The sequence below is a fragment of the Harpegnathos saltator genome, unplaced genomic scaffold (assembly GCF_003227715.2).
Source record: "Harpegnathos saltator strain DR-91 unplaced genomic scaffold, Hsal_v8.6 scaffold627, whole genome shotgun sequence".
Lineage (NCBI taxonomy): Eukaryota > Metazoa > Arthropoda > Insecta > Hymenoptera > Formicidae > Harpegnathos > Harpegnathos saltator.
Genome location: NW_020230457.1, coordinates 302,887 through 316,399, shown reverse-complemented (window position 1 = coordinate 316,399; position 13,513 = coordinate 302,887). Strand labels below are relative to the sequence as shown.

General features: G+C 36.5%; 1 protein-coding gene across 7 annotated transcripts; it reads right to left on the bottom strand.

The window, feature by feature from the left end:
* Nucleotides 1-239: 239 nt before the first annotated feature.
* Nucleotides 240-12,869, bottom strand: Sara (Smad anchor for receptor activation). Of its 7 annotated transcripts, none has more exons than XM_011147981.3 (16): nt 12,269-12,868; nt 11,806-12,039; nt 9,994-11,715; nt 9,659-9,897; nt 9,315-9,414; nt 9,112-9,191; nt 7,658-7,832; nt 7,025-7,243; nt 6,821-6,943; nt 6,579-6,743; nt 6,331-6,490; nt 4,975-5,390; nt 4,573-4,816; nt 3,496-3,616; nt 3,253-3,414; nt 240-1,371 (listed from the first exon to the last, which is right to left on the bottom strand). In XM_011147981.3, exons 1-16 carry the CDS (start codon nt 12,324-12,326, stop codon nt 1,216-1,218), a joined length of 4,374 nt encoding a protein of 1,457 aa, XP_011146283.1. In that variant the 5' UTR covers nt 12,327-12,868; the 3' UTR covers nt 240-1,215. The 7 variants fall into 7 exon arrangements, with proteins under 7 accessions (XP_011146283.1, XP_011146278.1, XP_011146277.1 ...); XM_011147976.3 differs by having other exon boundaries at nt 9,994-12,039; nt 12,269-12,529; nt 12,710-12,868; XM_011147975.3 differs by having other exon boundaries at nt 9,994-12,039; nt 12,269-12,869.
* Nucleotides 12,870-13,513: the final 644 nt, after the last annotated feature.

The window sequence follows — 13,513 nt, the reverse complement described above, 5'->3', positions numbered from 1 at the left end:
TATTTTACTTCCACACAAAGCTTCATAATTTTTTGAATTCCCGGGTTCCCTACCTTATCAGTATTCTTCTGCATATACAGAACTCTAAACACGTGTATATGCAGGAAAGGAACAGAGAGAGTGTACACTGAATTTGCATGAAAAACGCCACAGTGTTATTGTAACAAAATAATTTTTTATTAACATTCTTACGTACGCGGATTATCGTTCAGTTAAAGTTAAGTAACAAGATCGTCTCGTCATTATATTAATTTTATCTAACAGTTTTATTACAACAATAAATACAATAATAATTACATTATAGTACTGCCTTATACAAGCTGTCCTTATATGTCTGAAAGATCTGCTATATATGTATATATAAAATATTGTTAGTAGACAAATACATGTGTCAATTAATAGAATTGCATAAGTGAACAGCAGACCCATTCTGTAAATCTTGTAACGTATACATTACAAGACGCACACGTCACGCGCCGTCGCGCGGTTGTAACACGATACAACTGCACAACGACACTTAACAATGCTGCCTTTGAAAGTTACAGAATAAGCACGCAGGATGCATTTGCGTTATGTTCGTATAGTCCCACTGCGATCTAGCCAGCAGTTATCATAGTTGTCAAACAATTGCCATTATCTTTAATATCTTTAAAGGATCCCTATGGAAGTGTCCACTTTTCAGATCATACTGTGGTAAAACATGATCATTCCTGTATATATTTTACAAAACAATCGAGAAAGGACAAGTATATTTACATTAATAAAGAATATAGCATATCCTGCGTACGTCTTTGGCAATAAATAACGTTCTGTGTAGCAGTCCAATTTCATTATAATGTCATATAATGTCGAGCAATGTCTACTTGTCGTAAAAGTCTCTCTTAAAATGTCTCGCTATTATGCCCCTCGTCCAGCGTTTCTTCTTCTACATTTGGAAAAGGTACTTCGTCTTATGCAAATCATATCGAGATTTTCAACAAGAGTTGAAAATACTACGAGTTCATTATGAAAAATAGTATTAGGAGATAGAAAATAAAAGTAATATCTTCAGTTAAGAGACAAAGCATATAGCAAATAGATAATGCACAGTTCATGTAAACGGCGTACCATGATGATCTGCAATTGCCCATTTTCTTCCTATTAAATGAAAGTTACCCCATGTTCTGCAGAGCACAATGGCCAGTTAAGAGAAATACGAGATACGCACTATTCTTTTCAGTCGTCGAGTACGTAGAATATCAATTCAAGCACTGTATGCTCATCTTGACTGTTCTGCGCGGCCTTGTGTAAAACTTGAATCAATTCATTATCTAAGCTATTCATGTAGATTGGCGGCAATTTTGTACCCTCACTTCCGGCCTCGTAACCCACCTAAAACATATATTTTATAATTTAGTATACTTTAGTATACATATTAAGTAAATATTAGGAGGTTGAGTTCTGGTTCCCAGCAATAGATGGCTTTAGTAACAAGTTAATAGTTAGTACGAATATTGAGATCTGGCAATACTGAAAGATTTGACATTTCTGTATGACATATGACAATTTGCGCACTATTGTTGCTACGGTTAAAGTGATAAATTGGTTATTGTGCATAAACGGTTATTATGCACAATAACCAACAGCTAGGTTAATATGATAAAATACATGCAATTTATTACTTTAACCGGTTATTTTACATAACCAAATTTTATTGGTTAAAGTGATAAATGATATTTAGAAAATGATTTTGGAGAAACTTTTGAAAATCATTTATGTCCAATTGTCATAAATATTGGCAGAAATACTCCAAACGGTATCAAAATGTTACAAAGTTATGAACAATTAAACCTACGCGTAAGTTGCAAGTGAGTTTTACATCGCGCGCTGCGCGCACGATTGTTGAAACTTACGCGTAAATTAAAAATGCTTAAGCTGCACGCGCGGTTATTAAAACTCACGCGTAATTGGGCGCGCACAACGCGCGATACAAAACGCACTTGCAACTTACGTGTGGGTTTTAATAATCGCGCGTGCAGCTTATGCGCTTTTAACTTACGTGTGGGTTCCAACAACCGCGCGCGATGCAAAACGCACTTGCAACTTACGCGTGGATTTTAATAACCGTATGTGCAGCTTACGCGCTTTTAACTTACGCATGGGTTTTAACTACAAAAATATGAATTATTTATCAAATTAACCAAAGCATGATTATTATGCATAATAACCGGTTATTATGCATAGTAACTGGATTTATCACTTTAACCGTAACATTGTTACTAATAGTTTCATTGTTTATAAGCGTCCAAAATAGATCGTACAAAATTACATTTTCAACGTTGTTTTTTTGTTTGATTTGAAAAAATCGGCAACTGAAACTCATGAAACGTTTGTTACAACTTATGGTGATCAAGCTCCATCGTATTCCAACTGTAAATTTTCGTTTCAACGATTGAAAAAGTGCTGATTTCGATTTGAGTGAGAAAGAACGTGGTCAACCAAAAAAATTAGAAGATTCTGAATTGCAAGCATTATCGAATGAAAACACCACTCAAACGGAAAAACTATTGGCTAAACTCAACGTCGATAAATCAACAATTTCTAAACGCCTAAATCGTTTGAATATCACCATATTTTTGCTTTCCAGACAGAAAAATAGAGTTTTTTGTGGCGAATTGTAACTGGAGATAAAAAGTGGATTTATTTTGATAATCCAAAGCGGAAAGAATCATGGGTTGATCCAGGACAACCATCAACATCGACGCCAAAACGGAACATTCACGGTCACAAAGCAATGCTCTGTATTTGGTGGGATATGGAAAGTGTGGTGTACTATGAGCTTCTAAAACTGAACGAAACAGTTACGGGCGAGCGATACCAACAATGATTAAACAAATTAAATGATGAATTGGTGCAAAAAAGGACAGCGATAGCTAGCAATTAACACAAAGTGATTCTTTTGCACGAATGCTCGTCCACATGTTGCTTCAATCGTTAAATAAACATTGTTAGAGCTCAAACAGGAAATCCTTTCGCACCCAGCGTATTCTCCAGACCTAGCACCATCTGATTACCATCTATTCCGATCGATGCAACACGCTTTGGCAGATACACACTTCAATAATTACGAGAATGTGCAAAAATGGGTGCAAAAATGGGTGTTTGGATTGCTTAAAATAAAGATAGAAAAATTGACAAAACCAGAATTAATTTAACCTCCTAATAACTAAATACAATATATAATGAAGCCTAAGAGGAAGGCTATATACTTACGTTATCCGGATGAATCGTTGCCCGTACACCAAGCTTCGTTAAACCAGCTGTTGCCAAAAGATCCAATAGTTTAACCAACGCCACACACGTCGCTTTTGCTATATTCCCAGATAATTTACTCACGTCCACAGGGTCGCTCACGCCATTCGAATGATCATCTGACTTTTGAAGTAATACGACTTAATTAATCGCCTAAGTTATATAGAAAATAGCACGCTGTTCTTACGTAGACTTGATACGTACTTTTATAAGGAATACTTCTGTCCAACGTATAAATCGAGTTGCACCTTTGTAATCGGTGCCGTTGTGTACCCTGATCGATGGTATACCGTCCATTGGCTGACCGTCGATGGGGCTTTTAACTCTGGAGATAGTGTTGTTTGCCATTAAATAATATGGGTAATTATTTACATTACGGCCGACCTCACCAATGACGATGATCTTAACATATGTTGTCAAAGTCATCATCCTAAGTAGCTACTGAAAGGTTTTAATCTTATCGTTCATTTTTTATTAGAAAGTTATTAACAAGAGAAGTTTGGAAAATATAAAAAAATTAACAATGCTACAGAACGTAATTTCGAGACATAATTTGGTAAATCCTTTGTCTTACTAAATTGATGAGTCTCCCAAATACAAAAAATGGAGACATGATAAAGATTGGCAAAGACTTCTGCGCAAGATTAAATTCAAGTCAATATAAATCTTGTGTAGAAGCTTTTGCCAATCTCTACAATCTCTCCATTTTTAATATATAGTGGGCTCATCAATTTAATAAGGCAGAAAATTCTTGTAATAATTTAATAAGATATAAATTAATAAGAAAACATGAAAAATGTCAAATGAAACTCTCTGGAGGACTGATATTTTTATATTGTCCCAAAAGAAGTAAATAAACTAGATTCGTTATTATTATCTGATTGGGACAAATCAGACATTACATCGAAGAAACTATCAATTCGTTCATTAAATGTATAATTATGGCGAGATACAAATTCAAACAAATTTTCAATGTAATCTTGTGAAACTCCTGTTATTAGTAACATTTTAACAAATAAATAAGCGGCTGTTAAAACTTTTCGATAGCTACTCATGACTTTAAAAATATATGTCAAGGTGATTGTCATCAGTGAAGTTATCTCTAATATAAATATTTGCCGATAATACGAACGAACTGATGATATAAAATTACATAAGATTACAAGATATGCTAGATTTATTTTGATTGAAACAGATTTATCATGAAGTTTATAGATATCTCATAAAAAGATTAAGAAAATAATTACATATGATACGTAAGATCAATAAAGAAAAACTTACCCCAGATTGAACAGCGTGTCGTTATCGACCCACTTAATATTTACAGTCTCATCTGGTTCTGATGCTCCCTGCCGTCCGCAACCGATCGAGAAATCTTGCATATTTTTCAGAGCAGCTTTCAAGGCTTCCATCTTTTCTGGCATTATCTCTACCATCAACCCATCCTCTACAATACTGGATTTGGCAGAAAGACCCATTGATGATTTCAACGCGCCATTGATGACAATAAAACTGGCACCGGTTACTGCAAAGTAGGGAAATACGTAAAGGATTTCGTACATCAGTAATATTTGGACAAAAAAGGAACACACGTACACATATCCATCTCTTCTAACTCACATGGACATGGAGAAAAAATTGAAGTAAACTTTGTAAAAGATGGAAATATTCGCTGAGACTCACCAGTTCTCGGTTTGTTGTGAATGTTTATCGCTTGCGTTTGGTAATTACTCTCGTCACCGGTGTTCGTTTGTATGCAAACCAAATGCGAGTCCGCGGATATACTGAAATTCGAAGCGTAAGCTAAAACGTGATCATTCGAGTTGTGAAGTCCTTTTATGACTTGGTCGTATCGATTTTTAGGAAACATGACGTCCGTTGTACGATTCTTGAGATGGATCGTCAAGCCCTTAACTCCAGGCAAGGTATATCCAAAGTTTCTGAAGTCTGCTAATACTTTCATGACGGTATGCCCGATCTCGAAGTATAACGCATCCCGAAAACGCACCGACACCAGTGGGCACGGATAATAACGATATTCCGCACCGAGACGTAAGAGAAGCCTCAACGGGAACACCTTGGCCCACGGAGTTTCCCACCTAATAAGCAGCAAAAGACATAATCTTAAATCTGATAAACGGCATAGAAGAGAGAACCCAAAGAACGACAATATGAGATAATATAGAGTGAGGCACTTCAAACAGGCCACCTGAGTAACTTTGAAGATATGCAAAATAGAAAAAAACGTTAAATACAGAAGTTGTAGGATTTCAACTAGTCTAACCTTGAACAGCGTCATCAAGATTACGGCAAGGTTATCTTGAATTTTTTAAATGGAAACTTTTTTATTACATCATCCTTTTCTACCAATTAATTTGAACAACTTTGTCTAAAACATTTTTTTTATTCGCCTAATATGTTTTGAGGTATTTAAGGAAAACTTGGTAATTTCTTCAATATTTAGTTTACGATAACTATCGGTAACTATCTATTGGAAAAAAAGTGACACTAGACTTTTACTCGGTCTCAAGAATATGTGACAGTTACAGATAGTGTCCTAATTTTTGTTAACTTGATGATTTCCAATGGTCACCAAATTAGGGCACTATTGTAACAGCATATTCTTGAGACCAAATAGAATAAAAAAGCCTAATACCTCGTAAGCCGAATATTGAAAAAATTTTTCTTGTAAATATCTCGAGAAATATTCTCTGTAATAATTTTAAATTAGGCAAATAAAAAAATATTTTAAACAAAAGTTATTCAAATTAATTGGTAGAAAGAAGTGATATAATAAAAAATGAAGATTTCGATCTTAAAAATTCAAAATAATCTTCTTGCGACCTCGATGACGCTTTCAAGGTAATACTAATACTGCTATATAATGTCACTTAAAAAAAAAAGGAAACCCTACCACTTCTGTACTTAACATTTTTTTTTTCCGTCTCGCATATTTTCAAAGTTATTCAGGTTTTAGATATCTCATCCTGTATATTAGGGATAATGCAAATTCTGATTATAGTTTAGCGATATGTTCACCTGTGAATTAAAAGTCCGACTAGGAAAGGAGCTGGTGGTAAGATGATTTTCTGCAAGCACTGTAAAGTTTGGCGAATGAACAGAAAGCCCGTGTGTTCGCGCGAACCCAACAAGTTACCACCTTGATAGACTGAGAATCCGAGTTCAGTCATCGTGTTACCTGCGGACGAATTCAACAGAGATTATTTGTCGCGTTGCGATAGAATAGATATTTCCGTTGAAACATCAATGGTGATGATAGACGTTACCTTTAATGGCTTCGAGATACAACTGATTGATGTATATGAGTAAATCCTTTGGGATCCGCGTCTCATCTGGCAAAGTCTCTACCAGCAATATAACTTCGTCCTGACCGACGCAAGCGAGACCTCTTGACGTTATGTTCCAGCAGATCTTGTTTACGCAGCAGTTCACTGAAAGACCATAAAATGAGAACGCTCCTCTCTCCTCTCTAGCGAGCTGTTCAACGACACGTAGCGCGTGTACTTACAATTGGTGATTTTCACATACGCGTAGAGATTCCGATTAATCGCGAACATTACCGGCGGCTCGCACTCATTCTTCAACGTCTTGTAAAGCACATTCTCGTCCACAGGCGGATGGTAAGTGATTTCTGTCCATGATAAAGAAACGAAGCGATATGAGTCGAGAGAAGACCGTAGATTGTTAATGTAATATGGGAACATCTCCTTACGGCCTTTGTGTATGGTGACGGTCGGCGGCAATAAATTAGGATCGTGCGGTATATAGCTGTTGGTCGTGTTGTCTAAAGGAGGATGACTCTGTCTCCTCGTCGCAACATCGGTCGACGTGGATCCCGACGCGAAGATCCGCTTGTTCCCTTGTTTGCGGTACGGTGGCTTCAGATCCCAACACGTGTCTAGCTCTGTCAGGTCACAGCCAGGCCTTATTCCTGTGTTTTAGTTATAGGTGCGTAAAAATAAAACAAACCAGGAAGGGTTCGAGGGCTGACAACGTGGTAACACGTTCCAGAGTGGTGGAAAATAAGTGACAAATAATACTGCATCGGATGAGGGAATAACGAGAACAAAAAAACAACTCAAAGATATAATACAGCGGGAAAAATGACATGTGGATAATATAGGATAGTAGTGTTGTACATACATACACAGTCGTTATCTCGTTATTCTGCATACTAAGCGGTCGAAAAAATATGTGTGTAGGAGATTTTAATATAAGATTTAATTATTTTGGAAGTAACACGCACACACACATATACATGACACATTAGTGCTTGAGAGAAGAAGATCAAAGAGAGACAAAGAGATGTTGAAAATGCTCAACAGTATAAATAATATTTACCTACCATCACTGAACATAACAGATTTCTGTCCTTCTGCACGATGTTTGGAGCCTTCTCTCTTAAGGACACCCACAGGTACCATCACCGTTGGTGGTGGTGGCAAACCGCCAGCTAACTGTTGCAAGGGTGGTATAGTTGAACAGTACTCCATGGGATTATTTGGATTAGGCTGTCTCCCCTATAACCATTTGTCGAATACTTCTAACATCGACGCTCGTTCAATTGTCCAGCAAACACATTTCACATCCCAATAGAAAAAATATGGTTATTATTTTACGGTAATACCAATAAGAAAATGTTTCATTATTCTAATAAAATAAAAATGGCCGATGTTTGTTAACTTGTATATCTTCATTAATAGAGGATAGATGAAAAAGAGAATTGAGATGGGGATTTCAAGTTACTTTGGATGAACAACGCGGGACAATTTGTCAAGGAACAAAATTTTAAATAAAAAATATCTTTTTTGCTTTAATAAACTGCACATGTGTTTGCTGGACCCTAACTGTATTTACAATATAAAGCAGACTATATTTTATATTGCGTAGTAGCTCTACTAAGTCATGCTTCATCGTTATACTGACATGCATTCTCTACTAAAAACAAATTATATACTCGCGAAGCTCAAGAGGAGCCATTAAAAAATTGTACATGCTATAATATAATTCGTAATTCAATATATATGAAATACATAAAATACATATTGAAAATAGTAATTGGTAGAGATGCTTATCAAATATAATCATTAAAAATTTGTATCTTTGAGACCTGGACCTTAGTTAAAAATATTTCTCAGTTCTCTGATATTATAAACAAATACAAAATATTTATTAAAAACAATGATAAATTTATGACAACTATATTTGATTTATTTTTTTTTATAATCACTAGTCGGATATGAATATGTAAGTAAGTTCCTCAAAATCTATATTTTTGTAATGTTTTTACTTACATAAAATTCAAAAAGATTAACAGAGTGAGTGCAGTTAAAAAAAAACGCACTTAATTTAATATAGATATATATTTGAAATTTTTAATATAGAACGGGAATGTAATATTAATCTGCTTATGTGTGTTAATAACTCGTTATTTAAACATACATCAACTTAATCTGCTTTTGATGTACACAAATTGTCTGCACAAATAAAGCATAAAAATTAAACAGAAGTATTCAACAAGTTGTTATAGGTACTCGACTAGACTTACATTAATGTTCATACAATGCTTATAAGAAGTTTTAGTGTTATTCAATATAATTCATCACTGAGCGGAATTCTAAAAATAATTTGTTAATAAGTTTAAACAGTCGGCTTCTTTTCTCACAACTCGTTAACAAACGGGCACTTGACAAAGTGGCGTTCAATGCCCTACAGCTACAGAAAATTTCGCGCTACAAGTATCATGAAAAAGGATAATGAAAAAGGATCAATTCAAACTGTAAACTGCGATTAACATACCTGTGGAGAGTTAATGTCGCTGCAGCCGGGATACGAGCTGTAACTGGTTGACCAATCGCCCATCCCTTGCTCGCTCTCCGCTAAAAGTACGCAAATGTACAATTATAAAAATTCTGCTGTATTTGTTTCACATACCGAAGTAATACTGTAAGATAAATTTTCCATCGAAGAAATTCCATCCATGGAATTACATCGACCTTTACCTTTCGTGAGCGCATGATGACACAGGACGCAAACGCGGGAATCGATGTTTCCCTGGTATTCTAATCTATATTTCATATTGCAACACTTGTTACACAACACCTGCGAAATATATTGCAAACACAGTAAAAACAGTCGATCATCGTGTTCAAAGAACAGATGTCAGTATGACGCCGCAAATTAGCGAAGAAACACTAGTTAGCGAAGCAATGAATAAGCTATATGTGATGACACGCAATGTAATATAGATAACGTATATTGATATATAAAACTCGTTGTGTTTTTATTAATTCGTGTACCGGCCGACACCGAATATAAACGAATAACTTCGTCAGTTTTCACATACCTTACCGCAAGCACGACAATGATGACGTCTTTTAAGTACGGTAAATTTAGCGTCGCATAACATGCAGCAAGGAGCATCGCTATCCGGAACCCAGAATGGAGGCTGTTTCCCCAAAACTGTGTTGCATTCCATTAAAGAATTATCGGAAACATCCGACGAAGCACCCCGATCCTCGTCAGCAGGACCACCAGTTTCCGAATGTTCAGGCTCAGCTTCTCCTGGCGTAGCGCTGGAAGATTCTGCCACAATATAACACAATTTTTACTCAACATTTGCTTCCCTTAAATTGCAAACTACACGTGCAATCTTCATAATTTATATGTTAAACAACCTACCGAGTACATAGGAGTCATCTTGGCTATGCGTTGAAACGATATTCAACGTCTGAGGACGAGTAGGTTTCCCAGCTTCTGAATTGTTCTCGTCGCTGTTGGGAACTGTACAAGCATCCGCGACTGTAGCCACGACTTCGGTCTTGGAAGTCTTGCTGCTATTATGCATTTCATTATCATGCACTATAAGAACATTTTCTTTGTTGCTCTCGACAACTTCGCAGTGCACTTTGTCATCGTGGGCTTCTTTGTTTCCCGATTCCTTATTCTTAACAGCATCGTCGTTGTTATCTTGTGACTGTGTATCCGCATTGACGTTCTGTTTCAACTTCTGCATCGTATTCGCGCCGTGACCGCATGGTTCGCCGGCATTTTTCGGTTTCGACGGGACTTTGTTCTCCTCAGCGGTTGCATTCGACATAGCTTGCGAAGTATTATCCTCTGTTTCCACATGCTGACCAGTTGCCTGACTTATTACGTCGTTATCTCTCATTGCTTTACCTTGTTCATTATCTTGTATGTCTTTTGACTGATTATTTTGTTCATCTGAAGCAATCTTCGCGGTATCACCGAGCTCCTGTGAGTCTTTCTTTCCTGTAGAAACTTCCATTACATTTTTGCTACACGCATCGGTGCTGTAGCTGATCGTGGAGAACTTCTTCGTTTCCTTTTCCTGAGACTCCTTTTCCGATATCTTTGGAAGTTCACCAATCATAATTTTCTCAAATATTGGTGCTTCCTTGTCGCCCTCATCGTCTCGTTGATGTTGACTCGCAGTCTTCGCGGTATCATCATTCGACTCGTACGGTTTTGTCGACGAAGTATTCGCACATGATGTTGCTTCCTCCTTCAGCCTTTCCTCCTCTTCCAACTCTAATAAATACCGATTTAACTCCTCTTCGGAAAAGCTGATATCAACGGTCGTACACACATTGGACGAAACGTTCTTCATCGTTTCCACATCCTCATGTTCTACTTTGTTCACTATACTCGTATCCAACTTTGTAACACTATCTATTGTGCCATCTTTATCTTCGTCAAATGTGCATTTGTCAGTGGAACTTAGTCTCTCTATATTCAAGTGCTTCTGTTCGTCAGCAATACTTTCAGCAGCCTCATCAGATCTGTTGTTATTAAACTTTTCATTAACATCTACTTTATTGTCAGATAACTCTGTATCTGCAGTCATATTACCATGTTCATATTTCAAATTGACTATACTCGCTGTTTCAGAGGTTACATTGCCATTACTATTCTTTTCACACTGTATCGGAGTAGAATGCAATATAACATTTTGTACAGCATCATCTTGTTTACCGATAGTTTCTGCTTCGACTAATTTATCTACTTCCGTCGGTAAGACATCTTTGTAATTCAAAGTATTTGTACCAGTTATATCAACAAGTTCTTTCGTTTTAGAAGTTGAACACTCATTAATCGTTACGTTTCTACTTGGTCTAAGATCTTTCTCTTCTATATTATCTATGGACGTTTTGGGCAAATCATCTATCTCGTCTAATGTAGGTTCAACATAATCCAAACTCCCAGTAGGGGCGTTAATATATTCGTTTAAACTATTAAACACATTGCTAATACTAGGTTTGATATTCGGTTGATTTAACTTTTTGTCATATCTGTTGTCGTCCTTTGAATCGTTACTCCCATTTTGTTGTTTCTGCAGTAAGTTGTGTGATATGTCATTGTACAAAGTTAAAGGTGCTTGATCTGAATCATGAGAATGAACACACAATTTCTGTCCAGTCTTCTTATCACCCATATGGTCCTGTGCATAGTAATTATTTATAGAATCTTTACCTTTTGATACTGATACTATGTTCCTCTCGGCTAGTGAATATCTACAATCAATATCTATCGGCCGGGTGTCTTTGTATTTTTCAAAAGACGGTATACTATCGACTGCTTCTCCTTTTTCAGAATTAACAGCAACATAATTGTATGTTTTTGGGCGCACAGTTTCAGTAGCACGCTTGTCTGTACTTGCTGCATCGATTGCTGAAGTTGCAACTGATGCTACTTGTTCCGCACAGTCTACAAGTGATAAAATTAGTTAGTGTAGTTAGCGTTAGTGAAAGTTGAATTGTCATTTGCCTTTCGCGATATGTAAATACATATGTCTAATATCATTCAATGATGGTGACTATCTTAAAGTGTAATTACAATTGATGTTTGATTCATTGATCATAATATATACAGCCTGGAATATTCTGTAGAGTGACATTAGAAGTTAAACCAGCGGACATTGTTCCAAAATACGTACCTTCGTTGAATTCGAAATCATCAAGGACCTTATCCAAGTCAATTGCGAACTTCTCCATAATGTCACGATACGTCGATCGCGTTTTCGCTCGGCAGGTTTATTAAATGGTTCTACCCGATTACCAATAACCGCACACGCGAATCCATTAACAGTTAATTGATATTAATGTCCTCCATAATTATATGCGATTTATATTTAAAGAATAATCCCAACGTAATAACATAATCGATGATACTGAGGTATTCAATATTGATACATGATCTGAAATACACTGTGCGAGTTTTTAAACGGAAAACTAGTTGTCTCTTGCAGGCAAGAACTTGACGTTAGACGTGTAAGCGTAATTATTTATTTCGTTAATAATTATCGAATTTCGTGAAAATTTTTGAAGCATGGCAGCTTTCTCGCGAGATTTTCCAAGTTTTTTACATTTGAAATTACCTTCATGAATTTTTTCGGGATAATTTTTAAACTTTATCACGACCGTATCGCGTATCCCTTTCATATGACGAAACTGTCACTTGACTTGCGAATAGGATAAAATAGATAAGGAACATCGGTAAGAGGAACAAATAATCCTGCGTTCTTTTTCCTCGACCTTGATTTCATGTATAGGCGGCGGGCAAGTCGCGAGCGATCGTGCGGCATAGAATATATACTTATTCTATACACTCGACTGTAATAACATTTTTTAATCTTTATTTTCCATCATTGCTAAACATTTAAACGTTTAAACGGAGTTTAAAGCAAATTGTGGAACTGGGCCTAAAGCCAGCGGCACACGGTGCTTATTTTCGTGCTGGATTGCTTGCTGGATGAAAATATTGCGTTGTGATTGGTACATTTCCGAAGATGGATGGAAATACACCAATCAGAACGCAGTATTTTCATCCAGCAAGCAATCCAGCACGAAAACAAGCACCGTGTGCCGCTGACTTAAGACTGGAGCTGCATAGAAATTGACAATTGACAAATTGTCGAGCGAAAAAAAGGAAGGTGCTAATATGCTAAAGGCCCATCTACAATGGTTATAAGAATAAGGTTCTAAAGGCTCGTCTATATTAGCTGCAAAAGTAAGGGCCAGAGCACAGACTTCTGCACAACGCATAAGAGAATCAACCAATCAGAGTTCTTCATTTCTGTCCTGAGGAGGGAAATGAAGAAAACTAATTGGTTTATTCTCTTATGTGTTATGTATTATGTGTTATGCAGAAATCTGTGTTCTGGCTGGCTCTCACGTTCCTC